The sequence below is a fragment of the Ursus arctos genome, unplaced genomic scaffold, assembly GCF_023065955.2.
Source record: "Ursus arctos isolate Adak ecotype North America unplaced genomic scaffold, UrsArc2.0 scaffold_14, whole genome shotgun sequence".
In the NCBI taxonomy this organism is placed as follows: domain Eukaryota; kingdom Metazoa; phylum Chordata; class Mammalia; order Carnivora; family Ursidae; genus Ursus; species Ursus arctos.
Window position 1 is genome coordinate 53,624,171 of NW_026622808.1, and position 22,260 is coordinate 53,646,430.

The 22,260-nt window shown below is 47.0% G+C and overlaps 1 protein-coding gene across 1 annotated transcript in view; it reads right to left on the bottom strand.

Annotated features, from left to right (window-relative positions):
• The window catches only part of PDZRN3 (PDZ domain containing ring finger 3), a 235,668-nt gene extending 214,335 nt beyond the window's left edge, over nucleotides 1-21,333 (bottom strand). The window contains exons 1-3 of the mRNA XM_026501248.4: nucleotides 20,488-21,333; nucleotides 6,062-6,148; nucleotides 92-199 (exon numbers count right to left, since the gene is read on the bottom strand). Coding sequence (XP_026357033.2) covers nucleotides 92-199; nucleotides 6,062-6,148; nucleotides 20,488-21,210 — 918 coding nt within the window. The 5' untranslated portion in view covers nucleotides 21,211-21,333. The remainder of the gene's footprint in view (nucleotides 1-91; nucleotides 200-6,061; nucleotides 6,149-20,487) is intronic.
• Between the last annotated feature and the right edge of the window lie 927 nt (nucleotides 21,334-22,260).

The window sequence follows — 22,260 nt, forward strand, 5'->3', positions numbered from 1 at the left end:
CTCCCTCCCCGACCAAACATCTTGCACCGAACCAGACGAAGACGGGATGGCATTCAGCCCTATTAAAAGACACTGGCCAGCGTTCACATACCTCAATAATCCTGTCATGAATTTGCAGGCCTCCGTCCTTGGCCGCGGGCCCACTGTCAACTATTTTGGATACAAAGATTCCTTCAGTGGACGATCCATCTTGGTTGTCCTTTGGGTTAAAAAAACACACACATGAATGCTAGGCATTAACTTGGTCATGAAAATAAAGCGTACAGTCTTCAACTGTAATGGACTCTTGCTCATGTCAAAAGTGGCAATGGGGTGAAAGCCCATCTGTTACCCCTCATTTCTGTTTTAATCTAAAATTAACACATACACATGGTAAAATACTTCAAACCATACCAGAAGGTATAAAGTCAGTCCTTGCCACCTCCTACCCATTGTCTTTTTCCCCTACATAGCACCGATTTGCCGTTTATGTATCGTTTCCAAAACATTTTTCATAGGTCACTTTCCTAAACATATATCTGCTCCTTTTTCATGCACACAGATGGTATGCGTGCACATGGGGCCTGCTCTCCCCGTCCTAGGCACCCTGCCTCTTTCTCTGAAGTTTACAAATCTTGGAGATTTTTTACCAGTCTTACTGTCTAGTTTGCTCCCTTAAGTGGCTGAACAGTATCCCAGTATCAGGATAATTAGCACTGTTTCTGTTGCTCTCAGAGACAATGATGTCTCCAATACCTTCCTATCTGTACTATGAAATATCTCTTGCAGTACGTATCTGGGGCAAACCCCTAGCAATGGAACTGGCGGGTCCAGGGATATGGAGACTTGATGGATGTTGCCAAACTTTGCACTGATAGCTCATTAGAGTATTTTCCCATATCCTCACCAGCTCAGAGTACTATAAAAACTTTTAAATATCCAATAATCTCATTGTGAAAATAGGTGTTTTATGTGTGCTCAGATTTACATCAGAAAAGCTCACCACCGCCACCCCAAGCCTAATAAATTCTCATCTCCAATCTCAAATCCCTTTAGATCTTTCAAGGTCTGGACTGAAACTTTCTGGGAAAGGCAACGGCTCGCTGCTCAAACTCCTTCCTTTATTTAAAATCAAACAGTTCCAACAAGCCCATAAAAAAAACCCTCACAGCTTGTTCATGAACTTCTTTCCAAACGGCACTGGGATGAATTCTCTCCAAGTGTGTGGATTAAATTTCTAGTGATTAACAGAAGGATTTATAAGTTAAATGGCACAAGTATGTATTGTTCCCAAACAAAAGCATTTGGAAAGTAATTTCAGGATCTTCCACAAAAACTCCAAATCCTACCATCATGGTAAATTCTTTACCATAATGCAATAAGAAGATCTACTTTAATAATAATTTCTCTAGAAGTAACTATGAAAATATAAAATTTTTCTCTTTAAAGAGAAAAAAAAAAACATGAAAAGCCTATATTCTAAAGGGGAAAGGGATGACTTTAAATGTGGTTCGATCTACCCCTTCCAGTGCAAGAGCGATGGGTAAGAGTGAGAAAAAGCACATTCTGTACCTCTTGTCTCCCTCCCTCCCTCCTCACCCCTTTCTCCCAAACACGCACACACACTCTATAATGTTATAAATAGGATTTGAAAGAAACCAAAATCACAACCTCAAATGAGCATTAAGCGTTCTTCCCAACATTTATTCCCCCATGACAAAGATAGGTCTCTAACTGCCATCTGGATTCTATCAACACTCTCCCAAGAGAGAAGGGCCAGCGGGATGTGGGTGCTGTACTAGATCAGCTATCCTCAAGACAGCCCTGCCCAGCCTCACACACCGCGCGCTGGCCCACCGCACACTGACCCTTCACTGCCTGAATTTCTCCTTTGTCTCTCGCAGCTGCCTTACTACCGCACTAATCCCAGGGCATTCGTGGATCTCCCTACATGCATAGCTCAAATATAAGGACACAGCTGTACACCAGCTTCTATTTACTGAGTACATACTAGGTAGGTAGTGAGTACTCCAGGGCCCAGTTCATCCTCACGATAACCACAAACCTTAAGTACTACATTATTATCCATTTCATAGATGAAGAACCTGGGACAGAGAGGTTAAATAACTTGCCCAAGGTCACACAGCTAAAAAGCATCATAGGTCAGTTTCAAACTGAGGACAGTTCAACTCCCTTACATAAGCTCTAAGTGTAATACTGCCTCCCACAGAGAAAAATCTCAACAACAACAACAAAAATACCTGAATTCAAAAGTTTCACATTCCGGGCTATGGAATATTCTACCGGACGAACCCAAAGAGCCTCCACAGACCACAAAGGATTTATGGACAATCTTGACTTCCCTGAGAGGTGATATCAACATATCCAATGAAAAGAGATCCATGCTTACTCTGAATTAATTGCTTTGCATTTCTTGGCCGGAGAGGAAGAGGGAGATGGAGGAGGGGATTTTTGGCTTTGTTTTGTTTTGCAGAATACTACATCATGCACAAGTAATTTTTCTTCGGAGAGCAAATAAGTTCAAGCAAAAAACAGAACAGGCAAAAGCAAACAGTGCAATTCAGGTTAAATTAAGACAGTGGTAGAAGTGGAAACAGAATGCAAAAAAAAAAAAAAAAATACAGAGAGCACAAAATCAAAGAGCCAAATCAATTCCATCCTGGATAGCTAAACGTGTCTCTTAAAAGACATCTCTCAGTTCTTAGTTTGTTTGGCTCCTCTTCTAATACATTTTAAGTCAGAGCCATTTATCAAGGTGAACTAACAAGGCTTGGGATTTGTTTTGTTTTGCTGGCTTGAGAAAAGGAAAAATAAGAGGGATTGTTTTCATCCCAGGGGTACCTGACAAGGAAGTATACTTGCCAAAGGCTGAAGTGAAAGGTCTGATACACCAGACTGGGTGCTGTTTCTTTAGGGATCTAAGAATGAATGAATGAGTGATGTGATTTTGCTAAGAGCCGTGCATCATGCAATGAAAAGCCTTATGTCAGTGCCCCCCGGGCTGGGCCTATGTCACAACCCCACCAAGCTTCTAACACAAGGATTCCTTGGGAAACACACACGTCCTGTGTGCCGCATTCTACTTCCAGCGCTAACAATGAGTGTGCATTGTTGCTCATCTTGGCTTTTTAGCATGTTCTCAATGACCTGCCAGATTTCCAGGCAACAGTTCAGAATACATTTAGGGTTCATTATGCGATTTCTGCTAATCAGGACAAGTTTAAAAAAAAAACAAAAACCAAGCACTATTGCAACCACATGCATATGGAATTAAGCTTTCCTCCAGGGGACATGCATGTAGTTCTTGCAAAAAGACCCCATGAACTGAGAAGGCTTAAGAAAGCTACAAAATTCACTCTGGCTTGCACTTCAATCAGCTTTTTAAAGGAGAAAGAAAATAACCTAAAACATGTACTTTGATAAGCACAAGAAAGAACCATATTCCAATGAGGCTGGCAGCGTCCTTTTGTTCCCAGGGAGGGACAGAAAACAAACACATAGTAAGTTCTCCAACCATCACCAAGACATAGGCATGCCTCTCCATTTCAAGCATTTTTCTTCCTTCCTTCCTTCCTCCCTTCTTCTTTTTTTTGAGATTTTATTTATTTATTTGTCAGAGAGAGTCAGAGAGAGCACAAGCAGGGAGGATGGCAGGCAGAAGGAGAAGCAGGCTCCCCACTGAGCAAGGAGCCCGATGTGGGACTCTATCGCAGGACCCCGGGATCATGACCTGAGCCGAACGCAGCCATTCAGCCGACTGAGCCACCCAGGCGGCCCTTTTCAAACATTTTCAAACACTGGGCTCCTTTTTCCTACATATGCTCTGGTGAGGCAGAGAAGGGACCTTCCTGGTTTGGGCTCTTTCAGCTGTGGAAGTTTCCGAAACATCTAACAGTGAAGTGGTTTCTTGGTTTGTTGAAGTCATTTCTTAAAACTGGGAACAGTGGCTGGGGAGAGATTTAATAATTACCGAGCCAAACGAAGGACCGCCTCCGTTACCCGAGCTCAACGGCAAGGCAAAGCACATACTACAACATGTTCTGGAGGGTGAGCTGGGGAACACGGGCCTGTGCCAGTCCTGTTGTTTCCTGGGACCAACTACTCAGACATCCGAGTCCCAGTTTGCTTCCTCATCCCTCCCCTTTGCTGGAGCGCATGGCCCCCCGGCAGCCGGGACACAAGCAGAGCAGCACCATGACATGCCGTCTGCTTGCTCAGCCAACGGGCAGACGAGGAAAGAGAAAAGGTTCCAATAGGATATAAATTCTGCAGCATCTTAAGAATTTCAGTGACAAAGGAGATGAACCACTGCATGCCCATCCCTGGGGCTCAGCAAAGCGGAGGTACCCTCCAACTCTTCCTTCTCATAGTTTAATCTCATTGTCCGAAGGGTTCTCTTCTGTAGGTAAGTTTTATAGGGCAGATAATGAATGTGTCAGTCCATCGCTTAATGACCGTGCCTGGCCTATAACTAAGCTGTCATTTCTTATAATAAAGCATGTGTGTTTTTGAAACCATGCCTTTGGCCAAAAGTGAGGGGAACTCAATCTATTCCTCCTCATGCTAAGTCCCCCATCTTCTCCAGGTCTCCATCTGACCACTTCCTGCCCACCCCAACTCCAGCGATGCTGTACTCTTTGCAGCTCCCCCAAATGCCAATTCTGGCGCTATTCCAGGGTTTGCGTGGGCTGCCCTAGGCCTGCTCACTGTCTTCTAGTTCACTGCTCTCCCAAAGGTGGGCCCGTGAGATGCAGGGCATTGGAACGATGAAAGAACATAAGAGAAATTGTATTCATACTCACATTTTAATTTCATCATTTAAAATGCTCCGTTTTGCATGTAACTTTTATAAGCGATGTCATATTAATTCAGCAGCAAATATGTAATTTAGAGCTAACTAAATAAGCTCAATTTTCTTACAGTTAAGACTGCTTAACAAAATCTATCACATATAGGCCTCTGATCTAGCAAACTTCTTCTCATCCTTCAGAATACGGCAACATGGCCCTGCCCCAGGATACCTCCTCCCCAAGGGTGAGCCTGACCTAGGCACAGACTTTAGCCACATCTGGATGGCCAACATCTTCTTACAGCTTAGTATCTCCTCCTCTCTTCCCTGATCACCCTGGCCAGTGATGCCCCTTGCTCCATGGTACCTACTGCCTGCCATCCTCCCATTTTTTTTCTACATCACACGTCCCCCAGTCTGTAACTGTGATGTTTACTTATTTCTTGCCTAATGAACCCACCAGGACACAAACTCAATGAGCACAGGGACCCAGTCTCCCTGGACTCCACAGTGTCTCCCAGCTCCTACCAAATAGCCCCTATTCAATACTTATTTGTTGAACGAGTGAATTCGATTTTCCTTTCCTTTCCTTTGACTATTACTTTCCCTTTAAGGTAACAAACGAGGAAATGATCAGCAGAAGACATGAGAAAGAGATGACGCCCATTCCAATGAGCCCGTACGAAAGGTGTAATCCTGCAACAGGCCCTTTGCCACATCCCGTCCCCAGGGCCCTTTCCGCATCTTCCTCCCCATTCAACTGACTGGTCTGAATTTGGCCTCTTCTTCCGGGGGAGGAGCTAGCTAATGATGAACGGGGAGGACAAAGAGCTGCAGTGGGAGAAAAAGCAAAGGGATGCAACAGCCCACGAATTAGGGAATCATCCCTGACTAATGAAGAGCCGACAGAGCGGAGCTCCAGCTCAGACTTCCGGTCGCAGAGCCCACACTCCAGCTCAGTTACTCAGCGCCAGGTGCACACATCTCCCACAACTTTCTTCAGCTCCACTGCTACACCACCAGACATGCCCCCCAAAACCTAAACAGTTTAGATAAGCTGTTGTATTACTAGGACAATGATATTTAAGGAGACCACAACTAAATAAAAATCCCTGAGGGTGAAGATGTTAGATAAACAATGAACTCTCTAATTACAGAGAGCAGAATGAGGTGAGCAAGGTTTCCTACCCCTCACCACCACCACCCCCAAACCTCGACCCCTCTTCCCACTGCAGCAGGGCAAGGAAAAACACGTTTTAGTAATTAACATACCACACACGGCCGGCCACCAATAATATTGAATCCCAGGGAGCCAGAGTCCCGATGCAGGACAAGAGTCAAACTTTTGGTTTCTTCACCCTGTAAGGAACAAATGAGTTCAAAATTTTATTTACCAACAGGGAATGGATGGTCGCAATTTTCTTTCTAAGTGGACTCATGGACTCTTAGGTCATCCTTCAAAGTCCTCTGTCTCTTAGGCAGTTTAAGCAAGGAAACTTTTAGGGCCCTGGCTGAAACGGTGTCCTGTGCTGAGGAGGTCACAGATACTTCTAGACCCCGCCTAACCCTGCAGTGCCCACGTAAGAATGCCTGGCGATGTCCAGACATGCCTAATGAACATGGTCTATCAGTGACTCCGGGGTCTGCAAACGCATCTCTCCTTTGGCCCATCGCACGCCGGCTGTCTAGACAGCTACTTTCTCAACAGCAGCATTCATGTTTTGTCACGAAGGGTTCAAGGAGCAATGCTCTCGGAAGTCTGAGCTCATGGACGGCCTGTCAATAGTCATCTGTGTCGGGGCGCCTGGGTGGCACAGCGGTTAAGCATCTGCCTTCGGCTCAGGGCGTGATCCCGCCGTTATGGGATCGAGCCCCACATCAGGCTCCTCTGCTATGAGCCTGCTTCTTCCTCTCCCACTCCCCCTGCTTGTGTTCCCTCTCTCGCTGGCTGTCTCTATCTCTGTCGAATAAATAAATAAAATCTTTAAAAAAAAAATAGTCATCTGTGTCTGGGCGGCTTGAGGCAAAAGCAGTCCGTGAAAAGTCCGACGCAAACGTGGAGGGGAAACAGAAAGATCCTGCATCTCACTGCAAGGGGGAGGGGGCCCTTTCACAAAGTAATGACTGTCCAGGCCGTAGGAGAGGCCACGTTGTTTAACAGAAAACACTCTGTTCCAAGGAGGCTGGTCAGTGTGAACCCCTTTACATCACCAAGCAGAAGTCACCCAGGCGGGGCTCACAGGCCACGTTCAACAGCAGAACGGGACAGAGATGTCACAGCACCTTCACGAACACTCTCAAGTCACAGACAGGTGAGTAAAAAGCGACTGACCCTGCTGTTTACTCGGTCACTAAACAAGCTTTGACGGCCACATTCAGCTCACAGAGACACCGCTTAAGTGTTTCCAGTGCTTGGAATGATGCATAAAACTTCACAGGTACAGACTGCAGATGCTTGCAGATGCTTCACGCACGGTGTCTGTTTAAACATGGTTTTACTTAAAGGCTGCATTTTTAGAAAATATGAAATACTCCATTAACCAACACTAACCCCTCATCACAAAAGAGAGTTTATTCTGATGTGTACTGCTTCCTGATCAAATCTTTGCCTCCTACTTTCCCTGTGGAAATAAATGACCACATTTGAAGGGCACGAATGCAAGGATCTGAGCCAGCCACACTGGCCAGGGAAACCACACTCTCTGGCAGGCGGTGCCCACGGCTTTTCTGAAGCACCGCTCTATTTATTGCTGGAGTTGTCGATGCAAAACTCTGGTGGTTCCACGTTTGGGCAGCAGAACTGTGCCCAACAGAACCAAAAGAAAAAAAAATGCATATAGATGACTAACCGGCCTCAATATGTAAAATTATCTCCATGCTTAGAGTTCTTAGTAACCACAACTGTTTCTCATGACGTTAGTGTATGGCAGAATTAAAAATATTTGAATTTTTTTTAAATTTCAAAAATGTTACATAAGCCTAAGCACCAATTGTTGGAGCCCCGTAAAAACAAAAAATGACAATTTTTCATTAGAAAAAAGACAGTCTTGAGGCGCCTGGGTGGCTTAGCAGGTTAAGGGTCTGCCTCTGGCTCAGGTCATGATCTCAGGGTCCTGGGATCAAGTTCTGCACGGGGATCTCTGCTCAGCGGGGAGCCTACTTCTCCCTTTCCCTCTGCCTGCCACTCCCCCTGCTTGTGTGCTCTTGCTGTCAAATAAATATAAAAAAAAAATAAATAAGAAAGAAAAAGAGTCCTTAATGAAAGCACTAGGTGTCCTCTAAGAACAATGCAACAATATATTCATTTCCACAGGCTCACTTGATATATACAATAGAGTATTTTAATATAAAGAGAACAAGTCTCTACCAAGCCACTGTACGTAACCAAAGCCTCTATAATAACAAGCTCACTGATTTTTCAAAAAATATTTCCAACCCACAGCATCTCATCGAGAGCATCTGTCTGTCAATGCTATCGACATAATTAATTTGACCTGCACTAGTTAACAGGCCACCACTGTCGCTGCTCTAACAGTATAAAGACTCAGGATCAACCTGATAGTTGTGAAATGTAAAACTGAAACAGCTTATATCTCTCTGCCTTGGGAAAGGGAAATCTCGGTAAGTCCATTTCTTGCCTTGCTATGTTAGAGGGGTGAAGAAGTTAGACATGCATGGGAATTTGAGCGAGTTATCACACATGGCCTACATTTCTGGCTTTCATAATTAATGATAGAAAGTGCACAGTTACTCAGTAATCCAAGGCAGATGGCCCCAGCCTGATGATCTCAAATGGTGCACGGAAGAGAACACACAATCAAATTCTTTAAGGCTAGTTTTACACCTACTGTGTGATCACCACTTATTCTTTCTAAAAACAAAAGAAAAACAAAGAAACCTTATTCTGCATTAACAATGATAACAGCTAACATCTACTGGCTGCTTACCATGTGCCAGAAATGATATTAAACATGTAACTGCTTGATTTTCTTCAATAAATCCCACCAATCTCATCAACTGGGATGATTACCAGCCTCATGATACAGGTGGGAAGAGCTAATAAGAGGTCAAGCTAGGATTTCGACCCATGCTCTCTGATTCTAGACCCCAATTACTCTTCTAAACCACTCCCTTTTCACGTGGAATGTAGAAAAGAATGCTATGTAGCTTAGCAATATCTTAGGTCCTTCTCAAGATGGTTCAATTGCTGGAGTTCCAAAAATTTCCATAAAGGAACTCATGACAGGAAGTCTTACCCAGGAAACCAATGTCAGAATGAAACTCCAATTGTTCACTGAACTATTTCTCCCCTGAAGACCCAACCTGAGATGCCCAGACACCTAAGTCTGTACCTAGCTTCAGAGATCTCTCTCCAGGGAGAAGTGAGACAATGCTGGAGACACACCATTTCTCAGCCGAACAGCTATTTGCAAAGAACATTCTGGAACAATCAGGCTGACCGTCTACACTTCTTTGCCAGTCACAATCACTGGGGAGAAAGAAGGGGTGCTCTCATTTCTACAAGCATCTTGATGAAGTCTGCAATCCGGGAGGGTTACAACAGACTTTAGGTGCCATTGCCTATTTTAGGACTGAGCCAACACATGGAAGATTGACCACACAAGGCTGGGAGCAATGACTGGGGAAGAGAAAAGCTCTGTCAGGGCTGAATTTCTCTCATTTCTCCATCTAACTTTTCCTCGGACATCAAGAACTTGATTCTGGCTTTTCCTTTCCATTCCTCTTCCCTCAAAACAACCTTAACTACTCTAATTTCTAATTCTTACCAAAAAAAAATAGAGAATTTAAACACTGGACTTTTGCACAGCACATTTAACATGTTAACATTAATTCCTGCTTCATCATTTAACCTGTTCCTGAGCTGAAAATTCATCAGGATAAAGGGCATTTAAATAATTCTCATTCAATTATACTCCACCAATTAAAGAGACATAAATGGCATGAGGGCAAAGGCTCGCATCGATGCTCCTTTGCTGACTTTTCACAGAGATGATGTTAATGAGCAGCTCTTTCATCTAAAGGAAAATTTAACCAATATTGATCTGTTTTTATAGTTTATCATAACCCATGCTTTGAAATTTTCCCAATGGCCTGATGAAGTATAACCAAGAAAGGAAAGAGCTCTATTTCACATAAACAATGGATTATCTAAAACATCAGCTTTTTGAAGCAGACACCTGAGAAACTGAGGTTCCAAGAAATGCAGACATTTGCTTAAGATCACACAGCTGCAAGGAAGGAGAGCCAGGAATCAAGGTCCGCGGGACTCCAACGTCCATGGTCTTTGTACTCTGCGGGTATATTCTGGCACTGTGTTCTAAAATCCCTTTGCCTCACAAGACTGAGCCTTCACATTAAAATGTCATGAAGGATTAGACATCTAATTAGTTTTGTAATTAGAGTTTTAAGCAAGGTTTCTTTGGACTATGTAATAATAGTGGCAAAGATTAAGAGTGTCTATTATACCGTGAAGGGTATCATAAGAGTATTATGCCCCTGACAGGAACGAGGTAATGGTTAAGATCTTGGACTCGTAGAGTCAGAACCCGAGTTGAGTTTCCTCATCCACAGAATGGGGATAATAATGGTTGCTTCTCACATCACAGGGTTATTATGAAGCATGACTGAGACAGACAATCGCTGGCAAGTGCCTCAGCACGGGGCTCAAAACACAAACACGGCACAATGTGTGGTGGGCACTCCCGCAGCTCAACACTGAGGCTGTGGCACTCTTTAACCACAGAAATTACTTGGCCACAAAATCCAAGCAATAAAAAATGTCTAATCCTAAATTAACTTAGTCTATCTAAAGCAAGTTTGGGAGAGCGGGGGCCTGAAGTTGAGCAAAATAGGATAAATATATATCCACCATACCATCTGGCCACCTGATGGGAGCTCCTTCCATGTACATGTCTTTTTTCCCCAAAGTCTGGAGAAAGAGTGGCACATTCTAGGAGGGATGGGTGAGTGCCAATAGTTCTTATTCTGGAAATGGTAGCAGGAGACAAGTAAAGATGACAATGGGGAGCAGCTCAGCCTGGACCTTCAGTGGAGCAGACCTAGGACAGGCAAATGATACTGACCTGCTGGATATGGGGATGAAGAGGGGAAGTCAGACAAATGACATTCCTAGGCCTGAGGGAGGTGGCCATGGGAACAAAGACGATGGGGGAACAGGTGTTGGCTCACAACAGCATAGGAGGAACAGTAAGTCCAAGGATCTGTTGACTTGGATAGGGACAGCAAAGCTAGAAGAAGCTGGGAGATGGGGAGCTAAGGGTGTTTGGGGATTGTGGAGGCACTGGACTACTCCATGTTCTTTTTTTTTTTTTAAGATTTTATTTATTTATTTGACAGAGAGAGACAGCAAGAGAGGGAACACAAACAGGGGGAGTGGGAGAGGAAGAAGCAGGCCTCCTGCCAAGCAGTGAGCCCGATGCGGGGCTCGATCCCAGGACCCTGGGATTATGACCTGAACTGAAGGCAGACATTTAACGGCTGAGCCACCCAGACATCCCTGAACTACTCCATGTTCTACCGGATTGGTGAGTCTTGATGGGCTGGGAAGAAAAGGTGAAGAGTAGAGGACAAGTGACAACAACAGAAATGAAGGGGAGATGGCCCCTCCTTGGCAGCTGTCCTTAGTGCTATCCCTATTCTACAAATCTTCCCCAATGGCATGCATCTCTTCCCTTCAGGAGACACAGACCTCTCACTAAGAGCTGGCTGGCAGATGGAAAAGGAAAATTCTGGAGTCCAGTGACAGCACAGTCTCCTTGAGGGCCTGGAAGCTCCCCCAGCCTCCCCCCAGAATGCAGCTCACTGGCTGGGCCCCTCCTGCCAGTGTAGGGTCTCCTTGGGAGGTGCTTGGGTCTTTAGGGTTGAGAAAAAACGGAGATATATCGGCCTTGGAGAAGGAGATGTGGGCCTCCAAGCCCTAAATAATGGCATGAACAGTTCCAAGTACTTCTACCAGTAAGTCACAAGCAGAAATGGAAGCTCGATGCACAGGACACAAGAGTGGACTGCCCTGAAAATAAGCTTTGCTATCATGTTAGAGCAAGTAACTACAGGATCAAAATTTAATTTCAACTCAAGGTTTAAGTGGATAACAATTTGGGGGAAAATAAAAGTCACAGTGGAAAAGGCAAAAATCAAATGTACTTTGTCAAAGTCACCTTACATGGTGTCTGGGCTTTTTTTCTGTTGTATTTGGTTTTTAAGTGTCCAAGAACATAATCTGTCCTGTACAGGCGAAGTCACTTTTCCTCTTAGTGTGGATGGCTCTGTCACCGTCGTCCTCCGAACACTCTGGCCTCAGAAGCTTGGATGCGTGCCATCTCTTAATCTGTGTGGTGGCCCCCAGAGCCCATCCATGCCACTGTCAATGTGGATTCTTTCTAAACATTCCTTTCCGCCCCATGACGGGTGTTCCCCAATTACTGCTGTTGTGGGACTCAGAGCCGAGAACTGGCTGGACTGGAAAGCTGCCCAGCGGGTTCTGAGAACTGTAATTGACTGACCGCTAGTCTGTGTATCTGGGGTGACAGGACACCTCACAGCCTCAGATTACGCAAAGCTCTCCAGGGAAACAGCTCTGTCTGTGGACTAGTGACAAGAAAGCACAAAAATGTGCAGGGGGGTGGCTGGGAGACCAGGCGGCAAGCTGGCTGCCAGAACCTCTACATGGAAGAAATGAGGGTGTCTTCACTCCCTATGCTAACATGTTTATGTTCTTGGTCATTCAAACTATGTTTCTAATGGTGAAGCGGCTTGGGCCAACCCCCTCCCAAGAATTCAACCTCCAGTTCTAAAGGAGGGATACTCTTGGAGGAAGAACAGCAGAGGAAACTCTTCAAGCCTCAAACTGAGGGCAGTCACGGGGTTGACGCAAATGAACTGAAAACGGCTCAGACTGTCAGTGGAAGTATTAGCGGAGTGTATCTTTCACCAGAATAGGTGGAGCGAAGATGAAAAGAGGCAAAGGGCGTGGAGAAACGGAAAGGAACAAAGAAACAGCTTTTCTGGATCATTCTATCTCCAGAATGGTATATATAAATAAACCCATCCATAAGCCAAACAAGTTATTTTTGAAAAAACAGTGTGAGAGAAGTATTCCCTAGGCCAAAAAATATGTATGTACTTTTCAGAATGCAGCTATGTTTAAAGAACCTGAGAAACCCCGAAATATTTACTTCTCTATTCCAATGAGTTTGATTTCAAGTTTGTTCCTCTAATTTTTATCATCAACTCATCTCTTTCCTGGTGACCTTCCACAAGCAGGGCTTCACCAAGAAAACAAGCAATGACATACCTTTAAGTGCTACAGCGTTTTCACATTTCCACTCGATGGACTATAGGGTAGTTCCAGGCTTTGAAATGTCAACATTCAATCAAGGACCCACCCTGAAGCATTTTCCTTCCCGGATCAGAACGCAGGCAAAGGCTACCCAGCTACGACACCGTAAGTTCTTGCTTCCGGGAAGGCAGGAGCTCTGCCTGGTCCACCTCTCCTGAGCCTTGTCAGTTTTAGTGAGACAGAAATACACCTAACAATTCCTTAACCTTCATGTTATCCATGAGCTTTGCCCCCCTCCTTCCCATGGCAGCCCAGGGCTGCATATTGCTCTTTCACCCAGTTCCCACCCCTGGAACCGGTGACTCAGGGCAGCACAAGGCTCACAATGAAACTGTGACCCTCTGAGCAACAGCCCCTTTCCATCTTCTCTGTTACACCACTTCAAAGTGCTAATGTTTCTTCAGCACTTTATTTAAAAAAGATCTATAAACCTACAGGTGCCAAGCACTTAATAGATGTTCAATAAATGCTCATTAAGTCTTACTGTGCACTTGACATACACCATGTGGTTTAATCCTAGAACCAACTCTATCAGCCCACATATTATTATCCCGTTTTAGAGATGAGATAAGACTTAAGGCTTACAGGAGGAACCCTATTATCACCGACTTCAGGGTCTGGATACTAACCACATAACCAAGCACCAACTCAATTCGGGGTACTCTGAAGCCTGCCTGTTTACACAGGGCCTACATCCAGCTCTGATCCACAACCTGAAACCTGTATCATCCTTCTGATCCATGTACAGCAGAGACACCTGACAACAGCTTCTAGAAAAATTCTAAGGGTGACCTCTCTGCCCAGGACTCATTTCTGCATACCCACAGCCCACAACACAGTTCATCCCTCCCCATTCCTGGGGAGGAAGCTGCTGCTGGGCTCACTCACACACAGGCTGCATGGAGTCTCTGTCCCCCAGGCTCCCTGCAAATATATATATGGAATGGGTGAGAAAGATGGATGCTTGGGTCCATCTGTGAGTTATTTTCTTTACAAGACTAATCATTATGTTATACCACTTCCCTTTTTATTGGAACAGGCTTATTAGAACACCATTACTTCGGGGGGGGGGGCAGAAACTAATCCACAGCAAGGAAGCTTGAGTGAGCAAAGAATAGTAAGACTTGTGTCTCAAGTGGGTGTCCGAGCGATCCCGTGGGTTAAAGCTGTTCCAGCTGACCTCTGTATCCAGGAGTGCCTATCATAGTGCCTGGCACGCTGTGTATTAGAATGTGAGGAGCTAAACTGCAAGAATCCACAAGGAAGGATTGCATTTTCTTCCTACTATCAAACACTCTTTAAATTACTAGCATGAAAATGAGAGAAATGAGTCACTATTCCACCCAGGATACCATCTCTTTAGTTCTCTTTGTTTTGTCAAAATCTCTTTCATAGCATCTGTTTTATGCTTCTTGTGTTCTACACCAAAGCTATGACAAGAACATACTTCATCAGCATGGACCAGAAGCCATCAGACCAACTAAATGGAGCCAAAGGAATGTGCTGGGAGAAGGTGTTTAATTTTCCAAGCCTCTGTTTCTCCATCTGTAATATGGAAGGTGATGGTCTGTGGGTCCCGACCTCGGGGGTCTTTCTGAGGATGAAATAAAATGATGTGCGTACAACTCCAATTCCCATAGTGCTTGCATATATAGTAACAGTCCTCTGGGAACATGTATGAGACCTCACAGGAAACACTGCCTCAGGAGAAAATGCTTTTCTTATTGTGGTAATGGTGTATGAGCCTGGAGTCAGATGCTGGGTTCAAATCCCAGTCTTATACTTAGAATCTGTGTAACTTTTGGCTTTAACCTAGCTTTTATCTAATCTGTTTTATAATCTGCCCCTTTTACCAAAAAAGGAGATCTACCTAATGAAAAAAGATGACGTTCTTATATGTGCATAAAGCACCCGAAGTGACTATTATTTCTTTTCCTTTTAAGCTCCTTGGTCTACAGTCTAACACACAACTGCCTTACAGATGCTTATGCGTCTACTATCTTTAGAGAAGGAAGCAACATTTCCAAGTGCAGAAAGAACCACTTAAAAACACACATCACCAGAATTCCCAACTCAGAATGTTGTTATAATCATTTAATCCAGCGTAGCAAACATATTGTAAATCAAGTCTTAATTTTCTTTATAACAGTTAAATGAAATGGATTGACAGCCCCCAATTCCTTTCGCTGAACTGGGCTGTTTTGTGAGATGCACTATGAAATGGTTATTTGCTGAAGCTTTCCAGAAACAGAAAATACCCTGAAAGGTGAGCACTCTGATAGATACATTTCAAAGTGTTTGGACATCTGGAACGCCTTTTGATACAATCGTCTATTAGACTCGCTTACCTCCAGGAGTTCTGAAATGGACAAAATCGTTTCTGGGATTTGGTGCTTGATACAATTTGATCTGGGTGGATCTAGCAGAACAAAAAGAATGCCTCCCAAAAACCTGGGAACAATTTTGTTAACTTGGGGGTCACGGAAAAACTCATTCTTTTTCAATACAAGCTCACTGTTGGTTAGCCATCTGAAAAGCTGTGATGGCTGACAAGACAGACAGCCTTTTCAATCTTGAGTTCACCCACTGAACAAACACATATTGAGAGCTTACAGTGTACGTCAATCTAATGCCCAGAACACAGCCCTGAAGATGGACATGCTCCCTCCTGGGGAGACACAATAAAGAGCCCTTCCAAGTACTCAGTTACAGCTGTGATAAATGCCATGCGGGAGGAGTACCAAAGTGAACATCTCAGGGCATCAGACCTGGTCTGGGAGATCACAGAGGGCTTCACGGAGGTGGTGGTGCTTGAGCTGGGATGGGAAGAATAAAAATGCTATCCGGTGATGAGCTAACCCTAAGTGCTGACATATAGGCAGGGGTTAGGAGGGGAGAAAACTTGCAGTTACCTAGTGATTAGTTGGAAAGACTGTTGCAAGTAGAGAAAAGAGTGAGTGCAAATGTAGGGGAAGGGGCCGCAGGCAGAAAGGAGCTGCGGGGTATATTCAAGGAACTGCCAGAGACCAACAAGCTGGGAAGAGAGAATGAAGGGGGCAGGAACACAGGCAGACAGGTGGAGGCTGGCAGGGTCCAGAGCACACTGGACTTTATAGTCGTGCAATGCAAACTGGATGGCAAATGCCGGGTTGAAGAAGGAAAAGTGCCATAGATTGACATTTCTCAGAAATGATTCCTGATGCTGGGTAACTGCAGGGGAGCGAGAAGGTATGTAGTGGGAGCAGCTGTGATCTAGGCAAGAGATGATGGTGGCTGAGACCAAGACTGATTTTGTTCCCCAGGAGACATCCGGCAGTGTCTGGAGACATCTGCGATTGTCACAACTTGGGAAGTACCACCGGCCAGGGATGCTGCTACACATCCTATAAAACAAGGAACACTGTCCCCCCCACCCCCCACCCCGCAACATACAGCGCGCGCCTGCGCGCGCGCACACACACACACACATTATCAAGCCCAAAATGTTAATAGGTGGAGTTGGAAAACCTTGGTTTGGACCACAGTGATCATTTGATGGGGATGGACAGCAGTAAAGAGATTCAAGAAGTGCTTTGGAGGTAAAATCAACAAGATCAAATGACGGGCTGGACGTAGAAGTAAAAGAGCAGAAGGGATCAAGGATGAGGCTCCGGTTTCTTCAACATTTCCAAGAAGTTATGTTCGCAAGTTTCCCAGAGAAAGCCAGAGAAGTCTGCTGTGAATGCTTGTGCTCTCAGCATCGGGTGGGCAAGTCAGGGTGGGAAAACAGGCGTGCAGCAAAGCTCTTCAACTTACTCAAGCATGCCATCACCAAGTCTGTAGCCCGGATGTGGCTTCCTACTGGTTAAAGAGGCCTGTCAGGCCGTGGTTACCTAGCGTATAACTGCGAGGCAGTCTGGGTTTTAGAACCTTACCCTGGTCTTTCTTAAAAGGAGGAAATCAATACGTGCTTGTCTACGTCTGTACCTGAATCTAAACTCCCCGTCCAGCTGAGCAGCGACTCAGCGTGACAGGCAGACCAGCATCACCTGGGAGCTTCTGAGAAATGCAGACTACAGGCCAGCTGTAATGAATCGACGTCTTTAGGAGTAAGCCTGCGGAATCTTGTGTTTTAACAAGTTCTCCAGGTGCTTCTGATCGTAGGGAGGTTTGAGAAGCACAGCCCTAGCACCCATTATAGAACAGGAGACACATGGCTATGGAGGTACAGCACAGACAAACACTCAGCACTCAAGTAGTGTCAAAAACCTGAAAGTTAAGATCACTTCAATAATGCCAGATCATTCTAGGCCTTGAAGGGCCGGTATTGAAAATCTTCTGAGTGTTTCTTATCTTACTTCAGCTTCTAACAGAGAGATAAACATTAGGGCTTGTTACAAAAAAAAAAAAAAAAAAGTATTGTGGATGAGAGTTTCCAAGCAATATAAATCCTTCTGCCTTTTGGAAGAGAATAAACAGTACCCAGCAGGAGCAGAGAGTCGGCCCAATGAAATAAACAAGTTCTTAAACAGCTCGCAGTGGGAGAGGTTTTTCTGGCTGATGCAGGAACAGCAAAAGCTTTCAGAAAGGGCCACGGAGGGTTAACTTCAGGGCAAGAGGCACAAGTTTCCCTAAGGCCTCTGCTGAGGCCAGCCAGGGTCTGAAGCCAGAGAAAGGAGCTCTCGCAGACTGCAGGCCAGGCCACTCTTGGCTGTCCTTGAGGCTAGCACTGAGGTGCACAGAATTCCGAGGAGGGCTCCAACTCCAGAAGGGAACTTTCTCTGTAAGCTCAAAAAGCAACATCTTGTCCCTGAGCTTAATACCCTTGATTATCCTACCCACTCACCCAACACAGCTTGAAAAACATCCACCGTTCAGATTCAAGTATCATATTTTTGATTCTGAGAGAGCGTTTACCCAAACACTCCAGAAAGAAAACAGAAAGGCAAGAAGAAATAATAAACTAGCTTAACAATGAATGATGTATAAACTCTGGGGTAGTGAATGGCTTATTTATAAATAAGCGTCACTTAAAACTACGCAGGAAGTCCGCGTGACAGCATAAACAAGAGAAACTCAGGAACTCCTTTGCCCCAAACCCGGCGCCTGCTAGAAGACCAAGCTTTGCCCTCTGTTTTGGTGACTCGCGGGCTCACACCAGTCTTTTGTACGCCTGTGCGGTCCTGGGTGAGCCTCCAAGTTGTAAATATTTGCCCTTCGCCCAGAGCTGGCCAGCTGCTGAGACTGCAGCTGACAGGCCAGGGGGCCAGGATGAGGAGGCTGGGGAGTGGGGAGACGGAAAACTTGCAGGCCTGGCGTGCACGTATGGAAGGGGGGTTGGGAGAGGGCAGCGAGAGGCAAAGCAGATACAGGCCTCTGGGGGCCCCTCAGGCAAATATGTTCTCTTCCGCTGCGGTCATACGAAACAGTCAACCAGAGTGGCACCGTCCCCCTCCACGTTTGTCTCCAGTGTGGCCTTTGCAATCAGGGAAACCCTGGTTCTCAACAGGCGATTTTGCGCACACACCCCCAAGCTCCAGAGAACACTTCATAATATTGGGGACATTTTTAGTTGTCACATCTTGGGAGGCGAGATGGGAATACTACTGGTATCTATTGGGTACAGGCCAGAGATGCTGCTAAACATGGTACAATCCAGAAGAGAGCTTCCTACAACAAAGAATAATGGGGCGCAAAATGTCAATGCATCCCAAGGTAAACTCTGACGTAGAACTCGAATCCCTCAGTGTGACTCTGGACCAGCTCTATGGCCGCTCTAAGCCTGCCTCCTCCATCTCAGAGGATTAAATACATAATGCCTGTAAAGGGCTTCCCACAGCTGCTGGCACATAATAAACACTCAAAAAAAAAAAGAAAAAAAATGGTACTTGTGGTTACTGAAACACAACACAATAGTGCTTAAGACCTGCGGATGGTAAGACGCCGGGACGGTGAGGCGCCTGGGTGGCTCAGTCGGTTAAGCATCGGCCTTCTGCTCAGGTCATGATCCCGGGGTCCTGGAATTGAGCCCCATGTCGGCTCTGCACTGAGCAGGGAGTCTGCCTCTCCCTCTGCCGCTCCCGCTGTGTTCTCTCTCGCTCGCTCACAAATAAATAAATAAACTCTTTAAAAAAATAAAAATAAAAAGACCTGGGGCTGGAGAGACCAGGACTTGGGGGTTCAGAATGCAACTCGGGCACCAAAAAGCTATGACCCAGGCACCACTGACCCTCACTGGAGCTTAGTTTCTTCATCTACAACATGAGAGAAGCATCACACCTGCCTCACTTGATGAAGATGGAAAACAACTGAGAAGTACTTAGCATAATAAGGTCTAGAGCAAAGTAAGCCTGCACTAGAGGTGGCCCATTATAATTACACCAACGACCAGCACAAGCGGATGGCTCAGGGGGAGATGTTAAACACTTGCTGAGCATTCACTCTCTGACACACAGTGCCAGGTCTTTTTAACATAGTCTCTCCCCGAAGGCCTACAACCATCTGTGCTACATTTAGGGAAACTGAGGCACCTGGAGGTTAAGCCACACAGGTACCCACTGGCTAGCAAAACGCCTAAATTCTAAGACAGTTCCAATTCCAGAGGACTTACTCTCAATTATTACTTTGTCGGTGGAACTTCCTTTTTTTCTGGAATCCCCGGATGAACACCACAGCCGGTGCCTGGCTGTGTTTTACCCGTGTCACATCTCTGGGGACCAGTTTCTAACTTTAGAGAGGCTAAGCAGCTTGCTCAAGGTCAGCCAGCTAGCTGGCAGCAAAGCCCGAGTCTGAATCCAGCTTTCCCTCCAGGGGCCTGCCTTCTGGCAGCCTTCTGAACTTACTCAGAACTGTGTGTTTCGTTTACTCTTTCTGGAATTCCTAAGGATGCATGGATATAGTTGACCCTGTGTGTCAACATCTCACCCTGTGTGCCACGTGTATAAGGGAACTTTTCAACCTTAACAGAGATCAAGCAACTTTCCAAGCTCACCTAGCTAATCTGAGCAGCAAAGCCTTTGGACACAGTTCTGACTTTGGCGCTGCGCTTATTCTTACTCTACGCTGATCGTGGGTTCCTTTTAGTCTTTCCAGACCCCTGGAAGCTCTGCTGTAGCTACATTTCACCCTGTGTATGTAATCCTTAGGGACCATAGTTTCCAGGCTTAAACTGCTTCAAGGACCTGCTCATGGTGATACAGCTGGCAAGCAGTGCAGGAAGGAGGAGGCAGGGATGCTCCTGGGAACTTCCAGGCATCCCGGTTGCCCCAAGGGGCCAGCAGGCGCCCTGGGTACCCAGGGGGGCCCGGCAGGGGATCAGGGCTGGCGGCGGGGCGCCTACCTTGCCGCCGGGCGGCGCGGCCACGCAGCGGCTGAGCGAGTCGAGACGCGCGCTGTATTCGGTGAACTTCTTCTGGTAGCGCAGGGCGGTCATCTGCAGCTCCAGCTGCGCCGCGGCCAACTGCGCCACCAGCGACTTCTCGCGCTTGCCGGCGCGCAGCGCCTCCTTCTTGAGCGCCTTGTGCAGCGCGCCCAGGCGGGCCTGCAGTGCCGCGTTGTGCGCCCGCAGGGCCCGCGCGCAGCAGTGGCCGCCCGCGCGCTGCTCGCCGTGCGTCAGGGGCAGCCCGCAGCCCTCTTGGCAGCGGCCCACCGGCCGCGCGTCGCACGCGTCGCGCATGTGCGCCTCCACGTCGCGCCGCAGCAGCACCTGGCCGCAGCCCGCGTGGCGGCAGCGCGCGGGCGCGAAGTCGCAGCGCTCGAGGTGCTCTGGCAGCTGCTGCAGCTTGACCACCCGGCTGCAGCCGCGCGCCGCGTGCGCGCACTTGATGTCCAGCTTGAGGATGAGGCGCTTGAGCGGCAGGACGTGGTTGAGCTCCTTGGCCGACAGGCGACCGCGGCAGCGCGCCGGGCAGCTGCCCTCCTGCACCACCCAAGGCAACACGCAGCCGGCACAGAAGACGTGGCCGCACGGCGTGGTCAGCGGGTCCTCCAAGACCTTGTGGCACAGTGCGCACTTCAGGTCCGGGTCCACGTCGCCGTCGAAGCGGTCCAGCTCGAAGCCCATGGTGGCGGCCGGGGCCCGGGGTCGCCGCCGGGCGGGCGGCCGGCCGCCCCCTCCCTCCCTGCGAGGCAGCCCAGACACGCCGGCTGCGCCGCCCGCTCGCTCGCTCGCTCTCCCTGGACTGAGCCTAATTGCTCCAGACTTCCTCGGAAAATGCCCGAGGAACAGGACTCCTCCAGCCGTATATGCGCGAGCGCGTGCGCACTCACATCCTGCCTCGGCTGCCTCCAGCCCGCCCCCTGCAACGAGGAGGAGGCCGGGAGGCAGAGGAGGATGGGGAGACCCAAAGGCTTGCCGAGCGGACTGGCCCGCCCAGGACGCCAGCCTGAGCCCTTCTCCCCTGCGACTGCTCTCTTGCAGTTTTCGCTATAAGATACACAAGTTAAGAAAAGCTCACTAAGTTTGGAGCTGAGGCTGCTGCAGTCATCCAGACAAGTTCTCCTGGAGCCCCTTCCGGGACGGATCGTGACTTTTTATTCCCCTCCCCCGCCCCCTCTTTTCTTGGCCGATTGCAGAGAACGAAGAATATTTTTGAGGCCCGCTATCTCAGCACTTACGGTCTTTATTTATTTCATTCCAGGGAAAGTTACAGAGTCTGCGGAACGCTCCGGCAGCTACAGCTCCGACCAGAGGTTCGGCGCACCCCAGGGTTTGGCCGGCCAGGGTTGCCAGGACCGGAGGGCAAATCTACAGTGGTGAATTGCGGGCACTAGGGCTGTTCGTAGGCTGTCGGGTTGGGAGAGGCTCGAGTGCTGGCTCCGTCCACCTCACTTAACACTTCTGAAGTGTCCGCGCTTCTAAATCGGTCCCTTTAAAAGTCATCAGTACAATGCTGTGAGAGAGTATTAGCGCCATTTAAAAATTATTTTTACTACATTACAAAAGAAGTAACGTTGGTCCCACAACGTTAAAAATCGCACAAGTATAGATCTTAGAGAAGTTACCCACCCCGCGTTCCCTGCAATCATGTGAACTGTGTTCCTTCAGTTTTGTTTTTTCCTTTGTGTATACTTTGTTATATTTCCATTTTACGTCAGGGAAGCTCAGGCTGGG